Below are 24,035 nucleotides of genomic sequence, written 5' to 3' on the forward strand. Positions count from 1 at the left end.
AGAAGACAGAATGAAAAGAAAGGCCACAAGACTGAGGCCAAGGGACTGAGATTTTACCTGTTTGTTCCAAAAGTATAGGGGCTCCTTTCCTGAGTAAATATGACACAAAATATTTAAATAAAAGAGTATAGGGACACCCCGGTGGTGGTTCAGCGGTTAAGCATCTGCCTTCGGCTCAGGGTGTGACCGAGGGGTCCCGGGATCAAGTCCCACATCGGGCTCCCTGCATGGAGCCTGCTTCTCCGTCTGCCTATGTCTCTGCCTCTCTCTCTCTGTCTCTCATGAATAAATTAATAAAATCTTTAAAAAGTATAAGCTCAGCACTTTATAAACCAAATCTAAATTATTTTTTAAAAGATTTTACTTATTTAGAGAAAGAGAGCATGAACAGGCGGAGGGGTAGGAGAGGGAGAAGCAGACTCCCCGCTGAGTAGGGAGCCTGATGTGGGCTCGATCCCAGGACTCTGGGATGGTGATCTGAGCCAAAGGCAGATGCTTAACCTACTGAGCCACCCAGGTACCCCAAGGCAAGATCATAGTCAAATCACAGGGTTTAGGCAATTGGTTATAATCTGATTTAGGCCAAATACTTGCCTTTTACCTAATTACCTACCTCTTTGATTACTTGTGCAGATAACTGCCTCAGTTTCAACCTGGCCTGATTTATGAGTATTGGAGGAGTGATGCTAGGCCTGAAGGAACCAGGTTTTCACACAAACCATAAATAGATAGATAAATAAATAAATAAATAAAACCCTTAAACTCCTCTAATAGGAAAGAAGAGCCCCGCATGACAATTTAGCATTAACAAAGAATAGTACCTGAACTACTCACGTTTTAAACATACGTAATCGAGGTAACTTAAGCACTTAAATCATGTATTGAAATTATGACTGTAACACAAAGTTAGAGGTTCTTGTGGGAAGGCTTCCAAAGTTCCCCAGATTGCCAGAAATTAGAGGCAGAGGATCTGTGGCTGCTGCATTTATCTTAGAAAGAATCCTTACCTACATTATCTTTCTCTTTACTCAACAATCACCACAAAACCCAAAGCTGGTGACTCTCCTTCACCTTTACAGAAAATAATTTTTTACTTTAGTTGTTTTTAATTGCAGTCCATTGTCTGGGAGCATAACAAATGTGGTCTTCCCAGAGGAAAACAATCAAGCACTATGAAGTTTCCAAAGGGCAGCCCAGCAGCCACAAACTTCCCGGGTCCTTGGCGTGGACTGCAGACACTCCGCTGTGAGCTCAAGAACGTGGCCAATGGCGAGCCCTGTTTCAGGAGGCTTTCAGCAGCTTAGTGTCGTCTCTTTGCTGCTAGAATGGCAGTATGGCGGGGAAAGGGACTTCAGAAAGAAAGTGTTAGGGTATTAAAAGACTACACTCTAGGGGAATATCTAGAAGAGCCTTATTTTTAACCTGCTTCTTGCAACTTAAAGAAAATATTAAATACAAAAAAAATATATTAAATACTAGTTAACCCAGTTTCTAACTCTTTAATTCCAGGGCCAAACAGACTGGAAGCAATTAAGGCTTGTTCTTGGGGGTCTGTGCGAATGCTGACAGTTTTAATTTACATATTAATGCTGAAAAACATTTTGAGAGGCAAAGAAGAGCATTCTTAGTAATGAATAGAGTAAGGGGGGTCTGGGGTGGAGGAAGGAACAGGAAAGTGGTTGAAATGGTCTGGGTTTATTTTTTCTGTAATAATTTCAAACTATCCATCATTCACTGTAATAAGATACCATCCAGTGGTAGACTTGTACAGTCTCTTATTTTGCCTAAGATGACCGTTCTTTGGCTGACTTGTCTTCAAAAAAGGCCTAACAATCAAAGTTAATGATCTATCTGTCTCAACTCCAACTCTTTCCTGGGGACAGCTCATTCCACAGCTTGGTTTCCTCCTCTACCACCCACCTAGCATACCTCTCTTACCAACTCACAGGAAAAAATAAAGCACTGAAACACAGAAATTGTTTTACTTTTTAAAAGACTTTATTTTTAAGTAATGTATATATGTAGTGTGGGACTTGAACTTACATCCCCGAGATCAAGAGTTGCACACTCTAAAGACTGAGCCAGCTAGGTGCCCCTAAAAATTGTTGTATTATTAAATTACTAACTTTCATTAAACAGCCCAGTTATACATTTGCTTCTGCTTCAATCCGTCTTTGAAAAATGCAGGAATTCTCATTAAAATATTAGCTTGACCTAAGGATATCAAAAAGTTAGCTGCCTTGCATTAGTTATTGGAGTCTGAAACCTCTCAAGAAGTGTAAAAAACTAGAAGATTAAATATAGTAAAATATGAACAGGAAACATAGTTTGCAAATCATTTAATAAATGTAAATGTACAGAATTTTCAAATTATTCACTTTTCAATTTATTTTTGAGTTATACCAAATTTGTGGAACAAAATACATCATATGGCCATTGAAAGCACTGTTAAATGGTAGATTAGCTCCAAAACTTCTCTCTGCATTAAGGGTGAGAAGGGAAACCACAGAAATCCTATGTGGTAGGTAGGTCGTACCCACTTATCTGCATTGAACAGAAGAGGAAAATGAGGCTCAAAAGATTAAGTAACCTACCAAAGGTCAGATGGCCATAAATGACAGGGTCTTGCTAGGCACTGCAAACTTTGCAACTTTTTTTTTAACTTTGCAACTTTTAAAGGAAGATTAATTTTAAGTTGATACTAATCATTACTTACAAAATGAACACACTAACATGATTAATGACAAAATATTTCACTGATGTTAGTCTTATAGAAAGTCTTATAGAAAGGGAAACCAAAATTAAGGACTCCAGATTCATTTAGGCTCCTTTCAAATACCAAATATTCCTAATTTTCTTTATCCTACCAAATATTAATTTTCTTTATACTACTACTAGAGGAGAAGGGGAAATTTTGTTATGGCTTAAAAACAAAACAAAAATTCCCCCAAAACACACATACATACAGCAATACCATTTCTAGGTATATACCCAAAAGAGCTGAAAACAGGTATTTAAACAAATACACAAATGTTCATAGCAGTACTATTTGCAATAACAAAAACAGTGGGAAAAAACAATGTTCAAGAGATAAGTGGATAAGCACAAGGTGGTATCCATACAAGGAAATATTTTCATCCATTAAATGGAATAATGGCATGTGCTACAACTTAGATTAACCTTGAAAATATGATGTCAAGTGAAAGAAGCCAGACACAAAAGGTCACATACTGTATGATGCCATTGGGATGAAATATTCAGAATTGGTAAATCTAGAGATAGAAAGCAGATTAGTGGTTGCTGGAGGGCTAGGATGAGAAGGGCATGGGGAGTGACTGCTTAATGGGCATGGGGTTCCCTTTGGAGTGGTAAAAATGTTTTGGAATGAGATGGTGATGGTTGCACAACATTTGTGAAAGTACTAAACATTTCTGAATTGTATACTTTAAAATGGTGAATTTGATGTTAAGTAAGTTTCACCTTGATTCAGAAAAAAAAAAATTTGCAGAATAGGGGTGCCTGCCTGGCAGGCTTAGTCAGAGGAGCATGCAACTCTTAATCTTGGGATCATGAGTTCAAACTCCATACTAAGTGTAGAGATTACTTAAACAAACAAACAAAAATGAAGAATAATGAAATAATGATGATTGACCATAAAGTCCTAGGTGAATTGTAGGTCATTTGCTTTTTCTTGGTTCATTACAATTTCAATGAGTCTTTGACCATGGTAAACCAATATATAAAAAGTTACCCATTAAAAGTTCCAAATAAGGCATTAATGAAGCTGAGGTCCCTAATCTGTCCAGTTGGCAGAGCACCTAGTAGAGTTTACAGTATACAAGAAGCTTTAAAAATGTTTTTAATTTGTATAAAGTGCAAAGAAAAAGAAAACTGAGAAATACATGAAAAAACATAGTGGCCAGAGCCTAGAATATAAGCTAACATACATATGCATGAGGATATCTATATATTTGAGCATGCAGAGAAACATAAACACTCAAGAGTATGCTTTTCCTCATAACTTATTTTGGGTTTCTCCAAAAACTGAAGAGTAAATAATAGTTTACAGTCCCCACCCTCTGAGTTTCAGCAAAGAGGTCACACACAGGGAGGGCCTCTAGCTGCCACTTTCAATTGCTTTCCTGGTGAAACAACAGCGGGAAGTTACGTTACTCCAGGAGACTCTCAACAGGGCTCCCATTGTTCCAAGCTCAAAACTCAGAGATACAATGGGCCCCATTCATACCGAGGCCTTACAGGCTAGGGAATGGTCCCTTAGTGACAACTTTCTGTTGGGACATCGAATTTTCATAAACACAGACTTGCCCAAATATGTGTTAATTGGTTTTTAAAGACAGCACAAAATACAGAAATAAAATTCAACAGACCCTAAGCTGAGAGTCAGGACACCCAGGTCTATCACCAGCTCTGTCTTGGATGTGACTTTAAGCAAGTCAACTTGCTCTTTCTGAGCCTCAATTTCCTTGTTTATAAAATGAAAACGATTTCTAAGATCACTTAGAACTCTAAAATTCTATGCCCGCTCATGAGGTCTATTGATGTTGGTACACTATTCAATCCAATAAGTAGGGACAAATTATCAACAGAGAAGAATCATTAGTTCACATCTTTTCATTTACTATCAGCACTTAAAAACAAGGAAGCTTAATAAAAACAGGCAGAGGAACCGTTTACTGTTCTCTCTCTCAAACACACCGCTATAATGAATAGGGTCCAAAGGGTCCCTCATCCCAGGAAGTCTAGGATGACTCAGGCAGGCAGCCCTACACAAAGCACAATGATGAAGGGTATAACCAGAAGACACAAGTATGTTTTTCTGTCACCTTTTCTTAGGTTATCAGTGCATTTCAAGAATCTCTTTTGATTTCTTTGAAGTGATTCAAAATCCCTAGAAGACAAACGCCATTTATAGCAAGAATGTGATCAATGTCCCAAGCTCCACACCATGTCATTTTTTTGTTTTTTCAACCTCAAAACTTGCCAATGCAAGAACTTTGTCTCCAGAGCCTAAGGAGAAAGACACATAATAAACAAAGGTTATTTCAAATACATTTACAGTTCTAGGTAACGAGGGGAAAATCTATCCCATAGGTACTGAAATAGAAAATACGGACTCCTGGGTGGCTCAGCAGTTTAGAGCCTGCCTTCAGCCCAGGGCATGATCCTGGAGTCTCAGGATGGAGTCCCACATCCGGCTCCCTGCATGGAGCCTGTTTCTCCCTCTGCCTATGTCTCTGCCTCTCTCTCTCTCTGTGTCTCTCATGAATAAATAAATAAAATCTTTAAAAAGAAAAGAAAATTAGCTTCTATTATTAGAGCATTACCCCTAAACCTTCCTAGTGCCAATTCCCAATTTCCTTTCCCCAGCCCAAACATCTCACATACACTCACATACACGGGGTGATTTATTGCTTACAAATCCTTACTCTAGGGACGCCTGGGTGGCTCAGTGGTTGAGCATCTGCCTTGGGCTCAGGGCATGATTCCCTGTCCGAGGATCAAGTCTCGGATCAAGTCAAGCATTGGGCTCCCTGCGGGGAGCCCGCTTCTCCCTCTGCCTGTGTCTCTGCCTCTTTCTGTGTCTCTCATGAATAAACAAATAAATAAATATTAAAAACAAAACAAATCCTTACTCTAGCTTTCTTTTCTTTTCCTTTCTTTCTTCCTTTCTTTCTTTCTTTCTTTCTTTCTTTCTTTCTTTCTTTCTTTCTTTTCAAGATTTTATTTATTTATTCGTGAGAGACACAAGGAGAGAGAGAGAGAGAGAGAGAGGCAGAGACACAGGCAGAGGGAGAAGCAGGCTCCATGCAGGGAGCTCGACGTGGGACTTGATCCCGGGTCTCCAGGATCACACTCTGGACTGAAGGTGGCACTAAACCGCTGAGCCACCGGGGCTGCCCGTTACTCTAGCTTTAAATGTGAAATAGAATATATAAAATTTTAGAGTAATTTGTTTTTATATATACACTTATATTTAGTTGACAAATATTTTTAAATGTTAATATCTTAGTAATATATTAATTTAATTATCATTAATATAGTAATATATTAACTTAATTATTTTTAATCAAAAAGTATTAGGAAATAAACTCAATAACATACTTCTGGTTTTACCTCCAAACTCAAGAAAAGGCCATCCTATTATCTCACTCATAGGTGAGATAGAGCAATGCATGCTCAGCTTTCAGAAATACAAGGGTACTCACCAAGGTCTGTAGAGACTTTCTCAAATTGACTGAGTATAGCACCTGCATTTGCTGACAAGAAGGCCTCATCATCTGCAGTCAGCTAAACAAAACAAAACAAGGCTCAAGGGAGTGGATTTAAATGTTCATAAGTGGTCCTAAGAAACACCATTAAGAATGTCTCAGGACTACAAGCTGGATCACAGATCAAGAAGTTCAGTACAAAATTCATTATACCTTTTCTTTATCTCTAATATATTAAATTAAATAGAGTACCTTCTCTCCAAGTTTCCTGAGAGCTGTTAGTATCTCCACTTTCTGCTGAGTATACAGGCCTCTTTCCAGCTTTCCTACCATGAGATCTCTATCCATCTGAAATGGATGAATGCAAAGGATATGGTACTTAAGTTAAAAACATTCTGCTCATAAAATCCAGCTTTTGAGATCTACTACGACGACTTCTTTTTTTAAAAGTAATCTCTACAACCAACATGGGGCTCAAACTCACAACTCTAAGATCAAGAGTTGCATACTCTTCTGACCAAGTCAGCCAGATGTCCCCAGATCTACTACTTCTTTTCTTTTTAAAGATTTATTCAACTAGGTGGGGGAGGTGCAGAGAGAAAGAATCTTCAAGCAGACTCTCTACTGAGCAGACTTTATCTCATGAACCATGAGATCGTGACCTGAGCTGAAACTAAGTGACAGATGCTTAAAGACTGAACCACACAGGCACCCCCAGATCTACTACTTCTTTAAAAAGTTCCTCTAGCTGATTAATATAGAGAACTATAGAAACAATTCAAGGCAAACATGCCAGCAATGCAATTATACAGCTCCAATAAATATGTTTTCTTTTAAGATTTTTTTTTAATTTTTTAATTTTTATTTTTTTTAAGATTTTATTTTTTAAGTAATCTCTACACACCCAGTGTGGGGCTCAAACTCACAACCTTGAAAATAAGAATTGCATGTGCCACTGACTGAGCTAGCCAGGTGTCCCTCAGTTCTAATAAAGCTTAATGCTAATCATAACCACTGTCTTGATTATAAACTCTATTGCGGAATGGGAGGCCAATAGCTTCCTTTAGAGAGAAGCTAGCCTCTAAGAACTCATTCCCTTACACTCAAGTGTGGTCTACAGGCTTGAATGAGGTAACTGGTATCAGGTCTCTAGGAATGTTGGCTATATTTCATCTCTACCATTAGAAACACTTATAGCATGTACTATGCCTAGGTGCTAGTTCACGTACTTGATATATATTACACATATATACATACATAGTATGTATTGTATACATATTATACATAGTATGAATACATAGTATGTATTGTATACATATTACTTCATTTACTCTTCATAGCAACCATAAGAAATAGGGATTATCAATATCACCTTTTCACACATGGGGAACTGAGACACAAAGAAGTTGAATAAGATAACTTATCCAACTTCAGTAATAATAATATTTGTTAAAAAGATTTTTGTATTAAAACAATTAAAAATAACTTCCCCAAGATCACAGGCCTCCACAGTGGAGCAGGGATACAAATCCTGCCAGTCTGACCCAAGTTCATGCTCTCAACCACTATCCACTGGACTACCAGTGGTGGCAAATAACTTGTTAATGCCTTAATTATATTCAAGTCTATAAACAGATTTTCTCAAGTATCAGGTTTATAGAAATGTTTGAAATTCTTAGATAACAAAAGTCACATGTGCAGAAAGCAATGCCGTGAATGGATTCTAGATGGTATTTCATCTCAGGGCTCCAGAAGTATATGGTAAACCTTAAAGGTGGCGTCCATGTAGAAGCAGTTTAAACTGACATATGCTATTAAACCTCTATATTCATTAACAATAACAATTGCTCAAAAGACTAATTTTGTCAGAAAACGGTGGGTTGTGGCTCTAAAATTAACTGATCAGGGGCCCCTGCCTGCACGATTAAGGGTCCAACACTTGGTTTTGGCTTCAGTCATGATCTCAGGGTCATGAGATCAAGCCCTGCACTGTTGGGCTTGGAGCTCAGAGGAGTCTGCTAAAGTTTCTCTCTCCCTCTCCCTCTGCCGCTCCTCACACATTCTCTCTTTCTCTCTCTAATAAATAAATAAATCTTTTAAAAAAAATCAACTGATCAATCCTTTCGGTAACGGCTATTTTTTCAGAGCAGTTTTAGGTTCACAGTAAATTGTGTAAATGGTACAAAGATTTCCCATATATCCTTCATCCCCCCCCCCCCCCCCCCCCCCCCCGCCCCGCACAGCCTCTCCATCATAAACATCCCCCAGTGGTGCATTTCTTACAACAGATGAACCTACCCTGACACATCATAATCCCCCAATTCCACAGTCTACACATTAGGGTTCACTCTTAGTGGTGGTGTACATTCTCAACTGATCAATTTTTTTTAATTTTTTTTTTTTTTTTTTTTTTTAATGATCAATTTTTAAACTTCAGAGTAACATAATGAAATTTGGGAGCTGAGAAAAGAAATACACACAGCAATTAAATCAATTTAAAGAAACTTTACCTCTGCTAACCTTGTCCGAAGCTGACCTGGTTGTTTCTTTGCAAATAACCTGATGACCTCTGGAGTTTTAAAGGCCTGGCTGATAGCTGCCTGGATAGCCTAGAATACAAGAAGGTAGAAACTGAGCAAAGGGATCCCTGGGTGGCACAGCGGTTTGGCGCCTGCCTTTGGCCCAGGGCATGATCCTGGAGACCCGGGATCGAATCCCACATCGGGCTCCCGGTGTATGGAGCCTGCTTCTCCCTCTGCCTGTGTCTCTGCCTCTCTCTCTCTCTCTCTGTGACTATCATAAGTAAATAAAAAAATAAATAAATAAATAAATAAATAAAAAAAAAAGAAACTGAGCAAAATACTCCAAAGATTCAGATATTATGATAATTGATTGATGGGTCTTCAATTACAAATAGGTCTTCCTTGGTCATCAAACACTGTTATAATCTTAGTTTCCACAAAAGCAAAAATGACCTATTGGGACTTCATCAAGATAAAAAGCTTCTGCACAGCAAAGGAAAGAATCAACAGGGGATCCCTGGGTGGCTCAGCGGTTTAGCGCCAGCCTTTGACTCAGGACGTGATCCTGGAGGCCTGGGATCGGGTCCCACATCGGGCTCCCTGCATGGAGCCTGCTTCTCCCTCTGCCTGTGTGTCTGCCTCTCTCTCTCTGTGTTTCTCATGAATAAATAAAATCTTAAAAAAAAAAAAAAAAAAAAAAAGGAAAGAATCAACAAAACTAGAAGGCTGGGACACCTGGGTGCCTGAGCAGCTGAGCTTTTGCCTTCGGCTTGGGATGTGATCCCAGAGTTCTGGGATCGAGTTCTGCATCAGGCTCCTGTATGGAGCCTGCTTCTCCCTCTGCGTCTCTCATGAATAAATGAATAAATTAAAAAAAAAACCCAGAAGGCTGCCTATGGAACGGTAGATATTTGCAAACTACATACCGATGATTAGGGTTAGTGTCCAAAATCTACAAAGAACTTATCAAACTCAACACCCAAAACCAAGTAACCCAGTTAAGAAATGGCTGAGGACATGATTAGACACATTTCTACATTTCCAAAGAAGACATCCAGACAGCTAACAGACACATGAAAAGATGCTCAATAGCACTCATATCAGGGACATATAAATCAAAACCACAATGAGATACTGTCTCACACATGTCAGAATGGCTAAAATTAACAACACAAGAAACAATAGATGTTGGCAAGGATGTGGAGAAAGGGGAACCCTGCTGCACTGTTGGTAGGAATGGAAACTGGTCCAGCCACTCTGGAGAATAGTATGGAAGTTCCTCAAAATGTTAAAAATAGAACTACCCTATGATCTAGCAATTGCAATACTAGGTATTTACCCAAAGGACACAAAATACAGATTTGCGGGGGTACACGTAACCCGATATGTAGAGCAGCATTAGCAACAATAGCCAAACTATGGAGAGAGCCCAAATATCCACCGACTGATGAATGAAAAAAGGATTTGGTATCTATGTATGTATATGTGTGTGTAAATACACACACACACACACACATACACACACTGGAGTATTACTCAGCTATCAAAAAGAATGAAATCTTGCCATTTGCAACGATGTGGATGGAGCTAGAGTATATTATGCTAAGTGAAATAAGTTAGAGAAAGACAAATACCACGTGATTTTACTCATGCAGAATTTAAGGAAGAAAACAGATGAACATATGGGAAGGGGGAAAAGAAAAAAAAGAGAGAGGCAAACAAGCCATGACTCTTTTTTTTTTTTTTTTGAGACTCTTAATAATAGAGAACAAACTGAGGGTTGATGGGGGAGGAGGACGGGCTAGCTGGGTGATGGATATTAAGGAGGGCACTTATGATGAGCGCTGGGTGTTGTCTGTAAGTGTTAATTACTGAATTCTATTCCAGAAACCAATACTGCACTGTATGTTAACTATCTAATAGTTAAATTTAAAAAAAATAGTGTCCATTTGCTATTTATATGCATGTTACTGGAGCCAAATACATAACTAAATGAAGATCTGGAAGCCTATGCTGCTTTATCCATAAGTAGACACTTATCTAGAAGTCAAACCCAAAAACAAAGTTTCTTTTCTATCTTAAATATAAAAAAAAGAGAGAAAAACCACTTGTGTCACCAGTGTAAGTGAATTATGCTTACCAGTTGCATTCCACTTAGCTCATCCACCAAAGTCATGTTTCCAGACATAATTTTCTTCAGTGAATCATTAAATTCACTTAGTTGCTCCAGAGTTTCCTTTTTGGTTTCCTCATATTCATCTGCATCAAGTTCCTCTCTGAAGTACAGTGAGCGTAATATAGAAAAACACAAGAGTTCCAAGTGAAAAAAGCAATCTTAATATTTGTAGCCTAAGACTTTTGATACATATATTTACAAAAAGTATCTTGGGGGACAAGGCTGAAAGGAAATAACAAAATGATAACAATGGATGTGTTCAGATGTTAGTAGTATGGGCGTTTTCCTGCCATGTGGTTACTTTGATAATTAAACACTTTTCTTTTACCAAAATGAGGCACATTTAACAAACCACATAATAACTTCCTTTTAAGCAGTCTATGAATCAATGCATAACCTTGGGCAAGATACCTAACACAGCCAAGCCTCAGTTTCTTGATCTATAAGCCACAGATAATGATAGTACCTACCTCCTAGGGTTGCTATGAGCATTACATGAACTCTGGAAGGTCCTTGACAAACAACAGGTACTTGACAAAATAGCTGTTACTTTTATCATCACTAACAGTAGGTAAAATTTTGTGTACCGTGAAATACAACAGCAACGTAGTACCTGTCATATGAGTAAGAGGCTATTTTTATTCACTAACTGAACAAGCCATTTTTTTTGAACAAGCCATTTATTAAACATTTCCTACAAATAATGACAGCTACCATTTATTGAGCACCTACTCAAGGCCAAGCCTTGTTTGGCCTCTTCATTTGAAATACCTACAACAACCTTTCAAAGTTGTTAAAAAAGGCAATGAGCAGTTTTGGTCCGTTGAACATTTAAGGCTGAAAATACACTAGAAGTTCAAGTATATACCAGGCAGGGCTATTTTATGTACTGAAGACAAGGTAGGTGTTACTATTTCTACTTCACACTCAAGGAAATGGAAACTAAAAGGTTTACCTTTATGACTCCAAAGCTCACACTGAGTTTATTTCTCCAACAGACAAAGCACTATAGGGGAAACCAAAATCACACATGGGCTTGCACCCACAGCTTGTAATCTAGCTGCAGAAAAAAGCCACTTGACAGCAGAGAGGCATTCAGTTATGCTATTACCTGCATTCCTCCAGATCTTGTAATTGCTGCATTAGTCTATCCAATTGTTCTTCTAAATTCTGCTTTAATTTGCTTGTCTCTGTCTTTCCTCTGGAAGCCATTTTGATCTCTAAGTAGAACAACAAGCCCACATACAGTATATATTTGGTTATCTGAAATGATTCAACAAACCAGTGTGATTTAAAACGGGCTATACTCTTTCTGAGCTATAGGTGTGGGAAAGATGGTTGTGCAAAGAGAATTTCATTTTACATATAAAAGTTTAAACTAAAAAAAAAAAAAAGTTTAAACTCATATACTAGTAACATCCCAACAAAAAGCCTGGCAGTCTTCCTAAGTGACTTTACAAGTTAATCAGAAATCTTCACGATTAGTCCATTTTACTTTAAACAAATTTGAATGTTGAAAAAAGTTTTATACAGAAACAGATCAAATGCTTTACCAAGAGACTCATTAAAAGATTCGTTTTCATTCTTTTTTGTTTTTTTAAGGTTTTATTTATTCATTCGTGAGATACAGAGAGAGGCAGAGACACAGACAGAGGGAGAGGCAGGCTCCCTGCAGGGAGCCCGATGTGGGACTCGATCTTGGGTCTCCAGGATCAGGCCCTGGGTCAGAGGCAGACGGTAAACCGCTGCGCCACCCAGGGATCCCGGTTAAACTATTTTAAATGCATTTCTGGGCTGTTGGACACTTTGAAAGCCTTGACTTGGTGCTGTCCGTTAGGTGAAATTTATTCCAGAAAGATTAACTCGCTGGCACCACCTAATATCCAATAAAGGCGGTGCACCTTTGGCAGAAACTGCCGAAAGGACCCTCAAAAACCGGAACCGGACTGGGAGATCCTCCTTCATGCTCACCTGGTCTCTCAGTGCTTTGAACTCTGCAGGCTGTCGACCCGCCCCAAAGTGCATAAACCTCCCGCTGCTGAAGGTCCAAGAGTCATGAGCTTGAGCAAAGCGAAATCGTTCATCAGGACTTACTAGAGGCTCAAAGTCCAAACCACGGGGAGGTGGAGCTAGCTGGGGAGTCGGAAACCATTAGCAGGTAGTTTCCTTTACTCCGCAGGCACTAGTCTAAAGCGGTCCAGGTAACTTCCACGGGGGCAGCCCCGCCCCGGAAGCACACCCTCCTCTTCTGGGGGAGAGGGGAGCCGGGCCAGGAGGGAGGGGAGCCGTCTTCCCCGCGACTGCGCCTTGGGCAGCCTTTCTGGGGTGTCCCTGAGGATAACCCCGCACCCCCAGGTGGCTGGAGGGCAAAGCCAGGAGCACCGACACGACCAGGGCGAAGGGCACACGTTTTCCCGCCTGGACCCGAGCGGCTACGGACCTCAGCCATCCCGGCGCGCCGCAGGCAGGGGCGGCTCCGGCCACCGCCCCAAAGACCCCAGACCCCGTCTCCACCCGGGAACTCGGGGCTCCCGCACTGGGGGGCTGCGGCCGCCGGGCTCGATTAGGCCCCGGCTGCCACCAGAGGTCGCCACGAGCCCCCGCCCCCGAAACTCCTCCGGACCTCCGGGACCAGAACCCGGACAACCTCCTGGGGCCCTCGGGGTTCCCCGCCCCACCGGGCCACGGCCCGGTGCCGGGACTTCGGAGGCAGGGGCCCCGCCTACCTGAGGGTCCCGGCCTGGCGGACGCTCGCAGTAGGAACACTTCCGGCGGACGCATGCACTTCCGGCCTCCGGGAGCCAATGAGGGTGCGGCCACGGGTGTTGCTCAGTCTGGCGTCCGTGCTGCGCGGCGTCTCTCCGGGAGGATTCGGGCGGGTGGGCCCCAGGACCTGGTAAGCCCCCTGCAGGCCGGAGCCCCTGAGAGACCTGGCTCTGGGGAGTCGGCGCAGGTCCCTTCCTCGCAGGCTTGGGGGACTCCGAGATGGTGGCGTCTTTGAGGGGCAGATAGCGGTCCTCGAGGCAAGGTCATAGGTTTAGGACAAGGAGTCCCGCGCCTCCAGTCTTTCCATCCTTCTGGGGAGCCCACATCTTCGGTAGTTTCTCTTTCGAACAGGTGACTCACCCTGGAAAATGGGAAAAGATCCCTTTCCAGAGGCCCCTGGAGCGTGGCGGAGGTGGGCGGGGACGGAGGAGGAAGTGTTCCGTCCCGAAGGACTTCTCTTTCCCTCCTCTTTCCTCGGAAATCCGTCTTTGCAAATCCGTAGAGACGGGGTTTGGCGCTCACGCCCCTGAGGGCACCGCCGGCCGTTGGGCAGCTTGGAAAGTTACCGGGAAACTGGGCGGAAATGCTCCCCTCGCCCGCGGCCCCCGAGTCCCAGGTCCCCGAGGTCGAAGTTCCCCGAGTCCGAGGTCCCCCGAGTCCCAGGTCCCCAGACGTCGTGGGGCTGGCTAGTTGGGCTCGTTCTCTTTCAGCCCCCGACTCCTCCAGACTTCCTTCCAACTAAAGTTCCCAGGGAAGTCGACCACAATGAATTACTTCCCCAGTTCTGATCCTTGGGTTTCTCGTTTTTCTCTATTTTTTTAAAGATTTTAAAATTATTATTATTATTATTATTATTATTATTATTATTCGTTAGCACAAGCTGGGGGACGGGCAGAGGAAGAGAACGAAGCAGACTCCCTACTGAGCAGGGAACCCCATGTGGGGCTCGATCCTGGGACTTGGGGATCATGACCTCAGCCAAAGGCAGAGGCTTCACCCACCAACCCATTCAGGCACCCCCCTGTGTTGTTTTTCAGAGTTAGAGTTGTGCTGTGAAACCCTGGTTCTGGCCCAGCACCGAGAAGCCTTTGCTGTGGTGGGAATGGTTCCAGTGACCCACCTTGCACAACACTTCAGGTCCACAGAATTTCCTTTGTGAAAGTAAGTGACTGCTGTGCTACTGTCATCAGGTCTCGTTTTTGATAACGGTAAATACGTGTGGACACATCCAGGCTTTCAGTAACGCAGATCTCTCAGGGACAGACAGGGTCAGTGCCAAAGCAAAGCACACTGAAAAAAATATGCTTCTTTGCTTTAGCATTTGAAGAACTTGCTAAACAAACGTTCTCTCATTGTGTACTTCCCCTAATTTTGGTTATGACAGTATGTGTTCTCTTCAGGCATTTGTGTGCGATCATCAGAGCTGTGCTGACCCAGGCGTTCTGTTTGCCTGCTCTTCTTTCTTTGTGACTTAGTCTGATTCGGCACTTCTCTGCTTAGAGTGTTCCCTGGATTCTTGTCTAGAGTTCAAGGATAATGAAAAAGTATTCCCAGTGTGTAAGTAAGAGAAATTGGTTTGGGTTCTGGTTCTCAAACAAACACAGAATCTAGGCTTTGGAGGAGGGTGAGGAGGGAAGAGAAGACACTGGAAAAAGAGGAATAACATGTTATATAGGTAGTCACTGGAGAGAGAGCATTGGGGGAAATAACTTCAGAGCTGGGTGGGAATCATAACTGGGAAACCAGAAATACTGGAGCAGTTTGGGACATTTAACACTCTTTTTTTTTTTTTTTTTTTTTTTTTAAGATTTATTTATTGGATCCCTGGGTGGCTCAGCGGTTTAGTGCCTGCCTTCAGCCCAGGGCGTGATCCTGGGGTCCTAGGATTGAGTCCTACATAGGGCTCCCTCCGTGGAGCCTGCTTCTCCCTCGGCCTGTGTCTCTGCTTCTCTCTGTCTCTCTCTGTGTCTCTCATGAATAAATAAATACAATCTTAAAAAAAAAAAAGATTTATTTATTGGAGAGAGAGAACATGAGCAGGAGGGGCAGAGGGAGAGGGAGAGAGAAACTCAAGCAGCCTTCATGCCAAGCGTGGAGTCTATGGGGCTCAATCCCACGACTCTAAGATCACAACCTGAGCTGAAACCAAGAGTTGGACACTTAACCGACTGAACCACCCAGGCGCCCTGGAGTTTAGGACATTTTAACTTGGACTTGGGATGGGAGCCCAGAGAGTGCAAGTTGCTCCAACTTGGTAGGGAAAATGCTGGGACAGATAAAGCTTGAGTGGTTAACTGGAAGGACATTAGCCTGAGGCACGGAGGTGGCTCAGTCAGTTGAGAGGCCGACTCTTGATTTCGGCTCAGGTCATGATCTCAGGGTTGTGAGATGGACCCTGTGTTGGGCTCCACACTTAACTTGGAATCAATTCGAGATCCTCTCCCTCTGCCCCAACCCACACATGCATGTGCACTCTCCCTCCCTCCCTTCTGCCCTCTCTGTCTCTGAAATAAGTAAATAAAATAAATCCAAAAAAAAAAAAAAAAGAAAGAAAGAAAGAAAAAAAGAAAGGGGCTCTTGGGTGGCTCAGTCTGTTAAGCATCTGCTTTTGGCCCAGGTCATGAACCCAAGTTCCTGGGATTGAGCCCTGCATTAGGCTCCCTGCTCAGCGGAGAGTCTGTTTCTCTCTCTCCTCCTCTACCCCTCTCACTCTTGTGCTCCTGCTCTCTCTCAAGTAAGTAAATAAAATCTTAAAAAAAAAAAAAAAAAAAAAAAAAAAAAGAAGCCAAAGGAGCCAAAGGCTCTCCAAACATGTGGATCTCTTTCAAATGTCTACCAGTAGATAGTTTGTACCATTGTAAGTCTTATGTCATGGTTAAAGCATGAATTTTTAGAGTGAAGGTTGTTACACAAACTGTGAGATCTTGAGCAAGTTAAGCAGCCTCTTTTAGCTTTTGTTTTCTCATGTTTGTTTAAAAAGGATGGTAGGAGCACCTGGCTGGCTCAGTGAGGAAGACATGCAACTCTTGATCTTACGGTTTTGAGTTCGAGCCCCATGTTGTGTATAGAGATTATTTATTTTATTTTATTTTATTTTTAAAGATTTTATTTATTTATTTATTCATGATAGAGAGAGAGAGAGAGAGAGGCAGAGACACAGGCAGAGGGAGGAGCAGGCTCAATGCTGCTCCTGGGTCTCCAGGATCACACCCTGGGTGGAAGGCAGGCGCTAAACCACTCAGCCACCAGGGCTGCCCTAGAGATTATTTAAAAATAAATAAACTTAAAAAAAGGAGATACTAGTAGTACCTACTTCATTGGAGTGTTGTAAGGATTACATGAGTGCTTAACCTATTGCTGAGCACACAGGAAGAAAGTGAATGTTAGTCATTATCACTTCAGTTAAATGAGCATAATTGGATATATATTTATAAGGAACAGGTCCATCCAAAGAGAAAGAGTGGAAGTATTGCCATTTAGTGAGGGACACACAAGATAAAATGAGGATATCATAAGCAAGAACCCTACAGCTTTCTGCTCCTCTTCTGTCAATTTCCCAACCCTAGGCAACCACTGATCTACCTTCTATCATTATAAATTAAATAATCTATTCTAGAATTTCATATAGCTTGAATCATACAATGTGTGCCTTTTTTTATCTGGCTCTTTTCATTCAAAATAATGAGATTCATCCATGTTGTGTGTATTAGTAGTTCCTTTTTTTTTTTTTTTTTTTAAGATTTTATTTATTCATAAGAGACACAGAGAGAGAGAGGCAGAGACATAGGCAGAGGGAGAAGCAGGCTCCGTGCAGGGAGCCCGATGTGGGACTCAATCCTGGGACTCCAGGATCACACCCCAGGCTGAAGGCGGCCCTAAACCACTGAGCCACCCAGGGATCCCCAGTAGTTCCTTTTTTATTGCCTCGTAGTGTTCTGTTATATGGCTATACCAACTTTGCTTATTCATTCATTCTTTTATTCATTCATCTGTTGATTAACATTTGACTTGTTTCTAGTTTTTGGCTATTATGTATAAAGCCAAACCATGTAATTCTTTGTATAGATAGATATTTTCATCTCTTCCCATTATTATTTTTAATGTTCCTCTGTTTTGTTTTGTTTTTTTTTAAAGATTTTATTTATCTATTCATGAGAGACACAGAGAGGCAGAGATATAGGCAGAGGGAGAAGTAGGCTCCCTGTGGGGACTCCATTCTAGGACCCCAGGGTCATAACCTGAGCCAAAGGCAGACGCTCAACCACTGAGCCACTCAGGTGCCCCTGTTTTTGTTTTTTTGTTTTTTTTTAAGTAAGCTCTACACCTAGTGTGGGCTTGATTTCATGACCTTGAGATCAAGAATTGCATGTTCTACCCCGTTTCCCATTATTTTTAAGCTATCTTCTTACTTTATACCTAAGATCCTTTCTCTTGTCTTCTTAAGGACTTTCCTCTATCAATTATTTACTTTCTCAAAGCTTCTGTGACTTCTTCAACTTACTAATATTCTAATTCTTCAAAAAATAATTTAGTAAACAACCTTCTATTAATCATATCTTATGGAATATAGTGTTTAATATCTATGGGTTCTAGTCTCTACATCTGCCTGCCTGTGAGATCTCTACTTGGATGTCTGGTGTGTGCCTCCAATTCAGTACCTATAAAACTGTAGCATCTGTGTGCCTTCCCGCTACACTCCCCCTAATATTCTTTGTTGACTGGTGGCACACCATCTGCCCAGTCCCTTGAGTCAGAGATCTTTCCCCTGCATTTGCTTTTCTCCTCCATTAGGCAACTGATCCACTTGTGAACATTTGACATCATCCCTCCTGTTATTACCCCTTATGGTCTCTCATCTGAACCAATGGAGTGCTCCAAAGCAGTGCTTTGTAAACTTTCAAAAATCATACAGGTCACCTGGGGATCTTGTTAAGACACATTTTGATTCAGCAGGCCTCAGGTAGGGCCTGTGATTCTGCATTTCTAACCAGCTCCCAGGTGATTCCCATACTTGTGGTCCATTCTGTCTTCACTCACTATCTTGGTAATGTCATCCAGTCTCGACTTTAAATACCATTTATATATAGATGACCCCAAATCTCTCTAGTCTATATTTCTTCCCTGAACTTGACACTGTTCTCCATTTGCCTACTTAATATCTAATAGGCATCCCAAATGTAACTTCTGTATAAATTGAACTACCGATCTTCTCCCCTAAACCTGCTCCCTGGCCATCTTTCTGTTCTCTCCCCCCGCCTTTTTTTTTAAAGATTTTATTTATTTATTCATGACAGACAGAGAGAGGGGCAGAGACACAGACACAGGCTCCCATGCAGGGAGCCCAATGTGGGACTCAATCCTGGAACTCTGGGATCACACCGTGGGCTGAAGGCAGGCTCTAAACTGCTGAGCCACCAAGGTGTCCCATCTTTCTGTTTTCAATTAAAGGTGATTCTCTTCTTTCAGTTGCTTAGGCCAGACGTTTTTGGAGTCATCCTTGACTCCTCTTTGTCTCACAGCCCATATTCCATTCATCATCAATCACATTGGCTCTATGTTTATAGTATTTTGAGATTCTAGTGTCTTGTCACCACTTCTGCTGCTGACACCCTGGTCGGAGTCAGCATCAACTCTCACCTGCCTAACTGGAGTAGCTTCCTGTCAGGTCTCCTTGGTTCCACCTTTATTTCTCTCTACATTCTGCTCTCAACATCAACAACCAAAAAGATCCTTTAAAAGTATGTTAGATCATGTCACTCTTTTGCTCAAAACCCGCAGTGGGGACGCCTGAGTAGCTCAGTGGTTGAACGTCTGCCTTTGGTTCAGGGCATGATCCCGGAGTTCTGGGATCGAGTCCCATGTCAGGCTCCTTGCATGGAGCCTGCTTCTCCTCCGTCTGCCTGTGTCTCTTGCCTCTCTCTGTCTCTCATGAATAAATAAATAAAAATCTTTATAAAAAAAAAAAAACCTGGGATCCCTGGGTAGCGCAGCGGTTTGGCGCTTGCCTTTGGCCCAGGGCGCGATCCTGGAGACCCGGGATCGAATCCCACGTCAGGCTCCCGGTGCATGGAGCCTGCTTCTCCCTCTGCCTGTGTCTCTGCCTCTCTCTCTCTCTTTCTCTCTGTGACTATCATAAATAAAAAAATAAAAAATAAAAAAAATAAAACCTGATGTGGTTTCCTTTCACCTCTTTGACTATATCTGCTACTCTTTTCCCCTGTTAACTCTGACTCAGCCATTCTGGTTTTCTGCTCCTGGAGCATGGATTCTGCCTGAGGGCTTTTGCACGGTTACCTTTTTCTTTCAGAAATCTGCATGGCTCACTCCCTTTTCTTTTTAAATTCTTTGCTCATATGTCCCTAGTCGAGGCCTTTCCTGAACACCCTATTTAGAATTCTACCTCTCCTCCTGGGTGGCTCAGCAGTTTAGGTTTAGCGCCTGGCCCAGGGCATGATCCTGTGATCCTGGAGTCCTGGGATCGAGTCCCACATCGGGCTCCCTGTATGGAGCCTGCTTCTCTCTCTGCCTGTGTCTCTGCCTTTCTTTCTCTCTGTGTCTCTCATGAGTAAATAAATAAAACCTTAAAAAAAAAAAGGCAGGTGGAGAACAGTCTTTCCCACTTGTCATAGATGTGTTGGGAGATGTTTGTATTGAATTTGATCCTCCTGCCAATAGATAGTTCTTTTTCTCAAAAAACAGAGTTGTCTCCACTTCTTAAAAACATTGAGAACATCTATTATTAAATGGTTCCTACTTAAAATGATTCAGAATCTGTGAATACACACAGAAAAAGCAAGAAAATGAACGTCACGTGGGTCACTTGGTTATTTTCTTTAGAGAGCCTTGACGTCATGATGCAGAAGATTGTTGTCACCCATATGGCAGAGATTGTGATTATTTTTACTCTAAAATTTCCCAGTATATTTTTAAAGAACAATAAATTGTTCAGATACACCATCTAAATCACTGTATTCGGGATCCCTGGGTGGCGCAGCGGTTTAGCGCCTGCCTTTGGCCCAGGGCGCGATCCTGGAGACCCGGGATCAAATCCCACATCGGGCTCCCGGTGCATGGAGCCTGCTTCTCCCTCTGCCTGTGTCTCTGCCTCTCTCTCTCTCTCTGTGACTATCATAAATAAATAAAAAAAAAAAAAAAAAAAAATTAAATCACTGTATTCTTTTGAAACTAAACCTAAACCTTTGTTCATTACTAAGATTTATATTTCCCTTCTTCCTTTTCAGTGCTTATTTCTATAGCAGCCACCCACCTGATAATAATACTTTCATGAAACAAAAAACGTTCAGAAAGCGTCATGATCTTCAAAGTATTTAATAGAATATCTTTATTTGGGGTGAATTTGGTTATGATGTCAGTCTGGTGTTTAGATTGAACTGTTCCGTTTTACGCATTGTCAGTACTAATTGATACTTAAAAGACAACTTTCTTTCAGATGACTGGTTTTGATGTGCTTCTTGTAATTGTAGCTCTGATGTCAGCTGACCATTTCACTCAGGAGTAGCAGGGTAAGAGATGATCTCCTACTTGCTGACAGCAGTCAGGTGGCAGTGCTGCCGGGACAGGCTAACCTGCTGAAGACATCTGTGTGAGGCAGGAGACCGGAGGGCTCACCTGCCAGTGTCAGACCATTGGTTTAGTGTCAGGTTGTGCACAGGCCACACTGCCCAGCCAGATCAGCCCCAGGCCTGAGAAAAGCACTGCAGGATGAAGAATGAGATCTAATTAAATGGTTTGGAGATCACGTGAAAAGGATGATGGCTTTTTATTTCCCGTTCTAACCCTCTGTATTTTGTCTTTTTTTTATGTGCCTTTGTTTCTTAGAGCTCTTTTTTTTTTTTTAAGGATTTTACTTATTCATGAGAGACACAGAGAGAGGCAGAAACACAGGCAGAGGGAGAGAACCAGGCTCCTGCTCCCCGAGCCTGATGTGGGACTCGATCCCAGGACCCTGGGATCATGACCTGAGCTGAAGGCAGATGCTTAACTGCTGAGCCACTCAGGTGTCTCGCTTCTTGGAGCTCCTGCTTTGAGAGGAACCAGGGCTTCTCTTTGCAATGTGACAACCCTAGTTGAGCAGTTACTTCCCAGAAGGACTGGTAAGCTTTTGACCAGGATGGATTATTTGGGAAGCTGTGCTTACCTGTAGAAACCAAGCTGCTCACCGACAGCAGCACAGACAAGTAGTAAAGTTCAGGGGTTGTTTTTTCCTATATTTGGGAGGAAAAAAGCACTGTGAGAAATACTTGTCTTTTAATTGGAACCTATATTTATAATATTTTTGCCAAAAGGATTTATTTATTTTTTTAAAGATTTTATTTATTTATTCATGAGAGACAGAGAGAGGCAGAGACACAGACAGAAGGAGAAGCAGGCTCCATGCAGGGAGCCTGACGTGGGACTTGATCCTGGGTCTCCAGGATCATGCCCTGGGCTGAAGGCGGCACTAAACCGCTGAGCCACCCCGGCTGCCCGCCAAAAGAATTTAACAATGGCACCAGCTTAGCAAGACATGGAAGGCTTACTGCACCAAATGCAATCCAGCACTTCCACTGTTGATTGATAGCTTACTTTTTTTTAAAGTCTAGTAAAGTGGAATTCACCCCACAAAAAGAAAAATTTCTCATGGAATTTTTAAACTTCCTCTGGTGAAATATTTTATTTTATTATTTTATTTTTATTTTATTTTTTATTTTTATTTTTTAATTTTTATTTATTCATGAGAGACACAGAGAGGGGCAGAGGGAGAAGCAGGCTCCATGCAGGGAGCCCGATGCGGGACTCGATCCCGGGGCTCCAGGATCACACCTGGGCTGAAGGCAGACTCTAAACCGCTGGGCCACCCAGGCTGCCCCTGGTGAAATATTTTAACTGTGACGTTTGTCTAATTAGGAATTTTGCGTCGGGCTCCCGGTGCATGGAGCCTGCTTCTCCCTCTGCCTGTGTCTCTGCCTCTCTTTCTCTCTCTCTCTGTGTGACCATCATAAATAAATAAAAATTTATAAAAAAAAAAAAAAGGAATTTTGTCTCTACATATCTCTATTTTTAGTGTGAGGAGAAAATAAATATTGAAGATTGATGATGTATTATATACAGACACAGTTTCAGAGTAAGATGAGCCGTTGAGAAATTTCATTATTTAACAACACACACAGTCAGTTGCCAAAACTGTTAACACCGTGGTACAGACTCCTTCACCAAAGGATCCCACACCAAATACAGCAAATATCCTCTTGAGTGCCTGCGGGACTGGTTCCATCTGCGTAAGCAGCACAGAAAAACCTAGAAAGACAGCAGAACAGCATCCATTTACTGGATGTAATTATCTCAGAAAGAAATTCTTGAATGCAAACCTCGATAGGGGATGTTCCCTTGCTTCACTTCCGTGGGACACATGCTCAAAACCTAGCCAGGCTAAGGTTTTTCCTTTGATATGGGGTTGTGTTCTCATTATTGGCATTGAATGATGAGTACTCTGATTGCTTTTTTCATGATTTCTCATTTGAACTTTAGCAAAACTGAACAGGTATTTTTCTCTCCACTTTATGTTTTATATTTTTAAGATTTATTTATTTTAGAGAGAGAGTGTATGCATGCATATGTAGAGGGGGAGGGACAGAGGAAGAGCAAGAGAGAATCCCAAGCAAACTCCCTGCTAAGAGGGCTCAATCCCACGACCCCTGAGATCATGATCTGAGCTGAAACCAAGAGTTGGATGCTTGACCAACTGAGCACCCAGCGGGCAACCTTTTATTTCCCTTTTATAAATGAGGATCAGGAAGCTCAGAGAAATTAGGTAACTCCTGTTGTTGTGGAGTGAATGTTTCAATTGGCCTTCCTCTTTCCAAAGCTAGTACTTTCTACCATCACATATGTTGCCTCTTGTTCAACTGGGATTCAGCAGGAGATTCTAGAACAGTGCCTGAGGCATTCAGTACCTTTTTTTTTTTTTTTTTAAGTAGGCTCCATGCCCAATGTGGAGCCCAGTACTGAACCCAGTGCACGGCTTGAACTCACAACCCTGACATCAAGACCTGAGCTGAGATCAAGAGTCAGACGTGTAACTGAGCCACCCAGGTGCCCCTCAATGGCTATTTTTTCATTAAAAAAATTTAGAGGCACCTGGCTGGCTCAGTTGGTGAACATGTGACTCTTGATCTTGTGGTTGTGTGTTTGAGCCCCATGTTGGGTGTAGAGATTACTTAAAAAAATAAAACCTTAAAAAATTTTAGGGGTGCCTGAGTGGCTCAGTTGGTTAAGTGTCCGATTCTTGATTTCAGCTCAAATCATTTTCTCAGGGTCCTGAGATAGAGCCTTGTGTGGGGG

General features: G+C 41.9%; 2 protein-coding genes across 11 annotated transcripts in view; one reads left to right on the forward strand and one right to left on the reverse strand.

Moving 5' to 3' along the window:
- Nucleotides 1-2,322: 2,322 nt before the first annotated feature.
- LZIC (leucine zipper and CTNNBIP1 domain containing) lies at nucleotides 2,323-13,848 on the reverse strand. 7 transcript variants are annotated; one of them, XM_038537932.1, is made up of 8 exons: nucleotides 13,655-13,848; nucleotides 12,900-12,988; nucleotides 12,040-12,191; nucleotides 10,893-11,028; nucleotides 8,741-8,839; nucleotides 6,483-6,578; nucleotides 6,228-6,309; nucleotides 4,662-5,028 (listed from the first exon to the last, which is right to left on the reverse strand). In XM_038537932.1, the coding sequence occupies exons 1-8, from the start codon at nucleotides 13,707-13,709 to the stop codon at nucleotides 4,970-4,972; spliced, it is 768 nt and encodes a 255-aa protein (XP_038393860.1). In that variant the 5' UTR covers nucleotides 13,710-13,848; the 3' UTR covers nucleotides 4,662-4,969. The 7 variants fall into 7 exon arrangements, with proteins under 7 accessions (XP_038393867.1, XP_038393860.1, XP_038393861.1 ...); XM_038537933.1 differs by having other exon boundaries at nucleotides 12,900-13,061; nucleotides 13,655-13,784; XM_038537937.1 differs by having other exon boundaries at nucleotides 12,040-12,148; nucleotides 13,655-13,703.
- NMNAT1 (nicotinamide nucleotide adenylyltransferase 1) overlaps nucleotides 13,192-24,035 on the forward strand; it is a 30,496-nt gene continuing 19,652 nt past the window's right edge. Inside the window, exons 1-3 of one of the 4 annotated variants that reach the window (XM_038537929.1) lie at nucleotides 13,668-13,824; nucleotides 14,732-14,855; nucleotides 15,095-15,251. The gene's annotated coding sequence lies outside the window, so the exon portion shown is untranslated. The other 3 variants (XM_038537931.1, XM_038537928.1, XM_038537930.1) reach the window with 3 other exon arrangements.

This window comes from Canis lupus, chromosome 5, assembly GCF_011100685.1.
Source record: "Canis lupus familiaris isolate Mischka breed German Shepherd chromosome 5, alternate assembly UU_Cfam_GSD_1.0, whole genome shotgun sequence".
In the NCBI taxonomy this organism is placed as follows: Eukaryota; Metazoa; Chordata; class Mammalia; order Carnivora; family Canidae; genus Canis; species Canis lupus.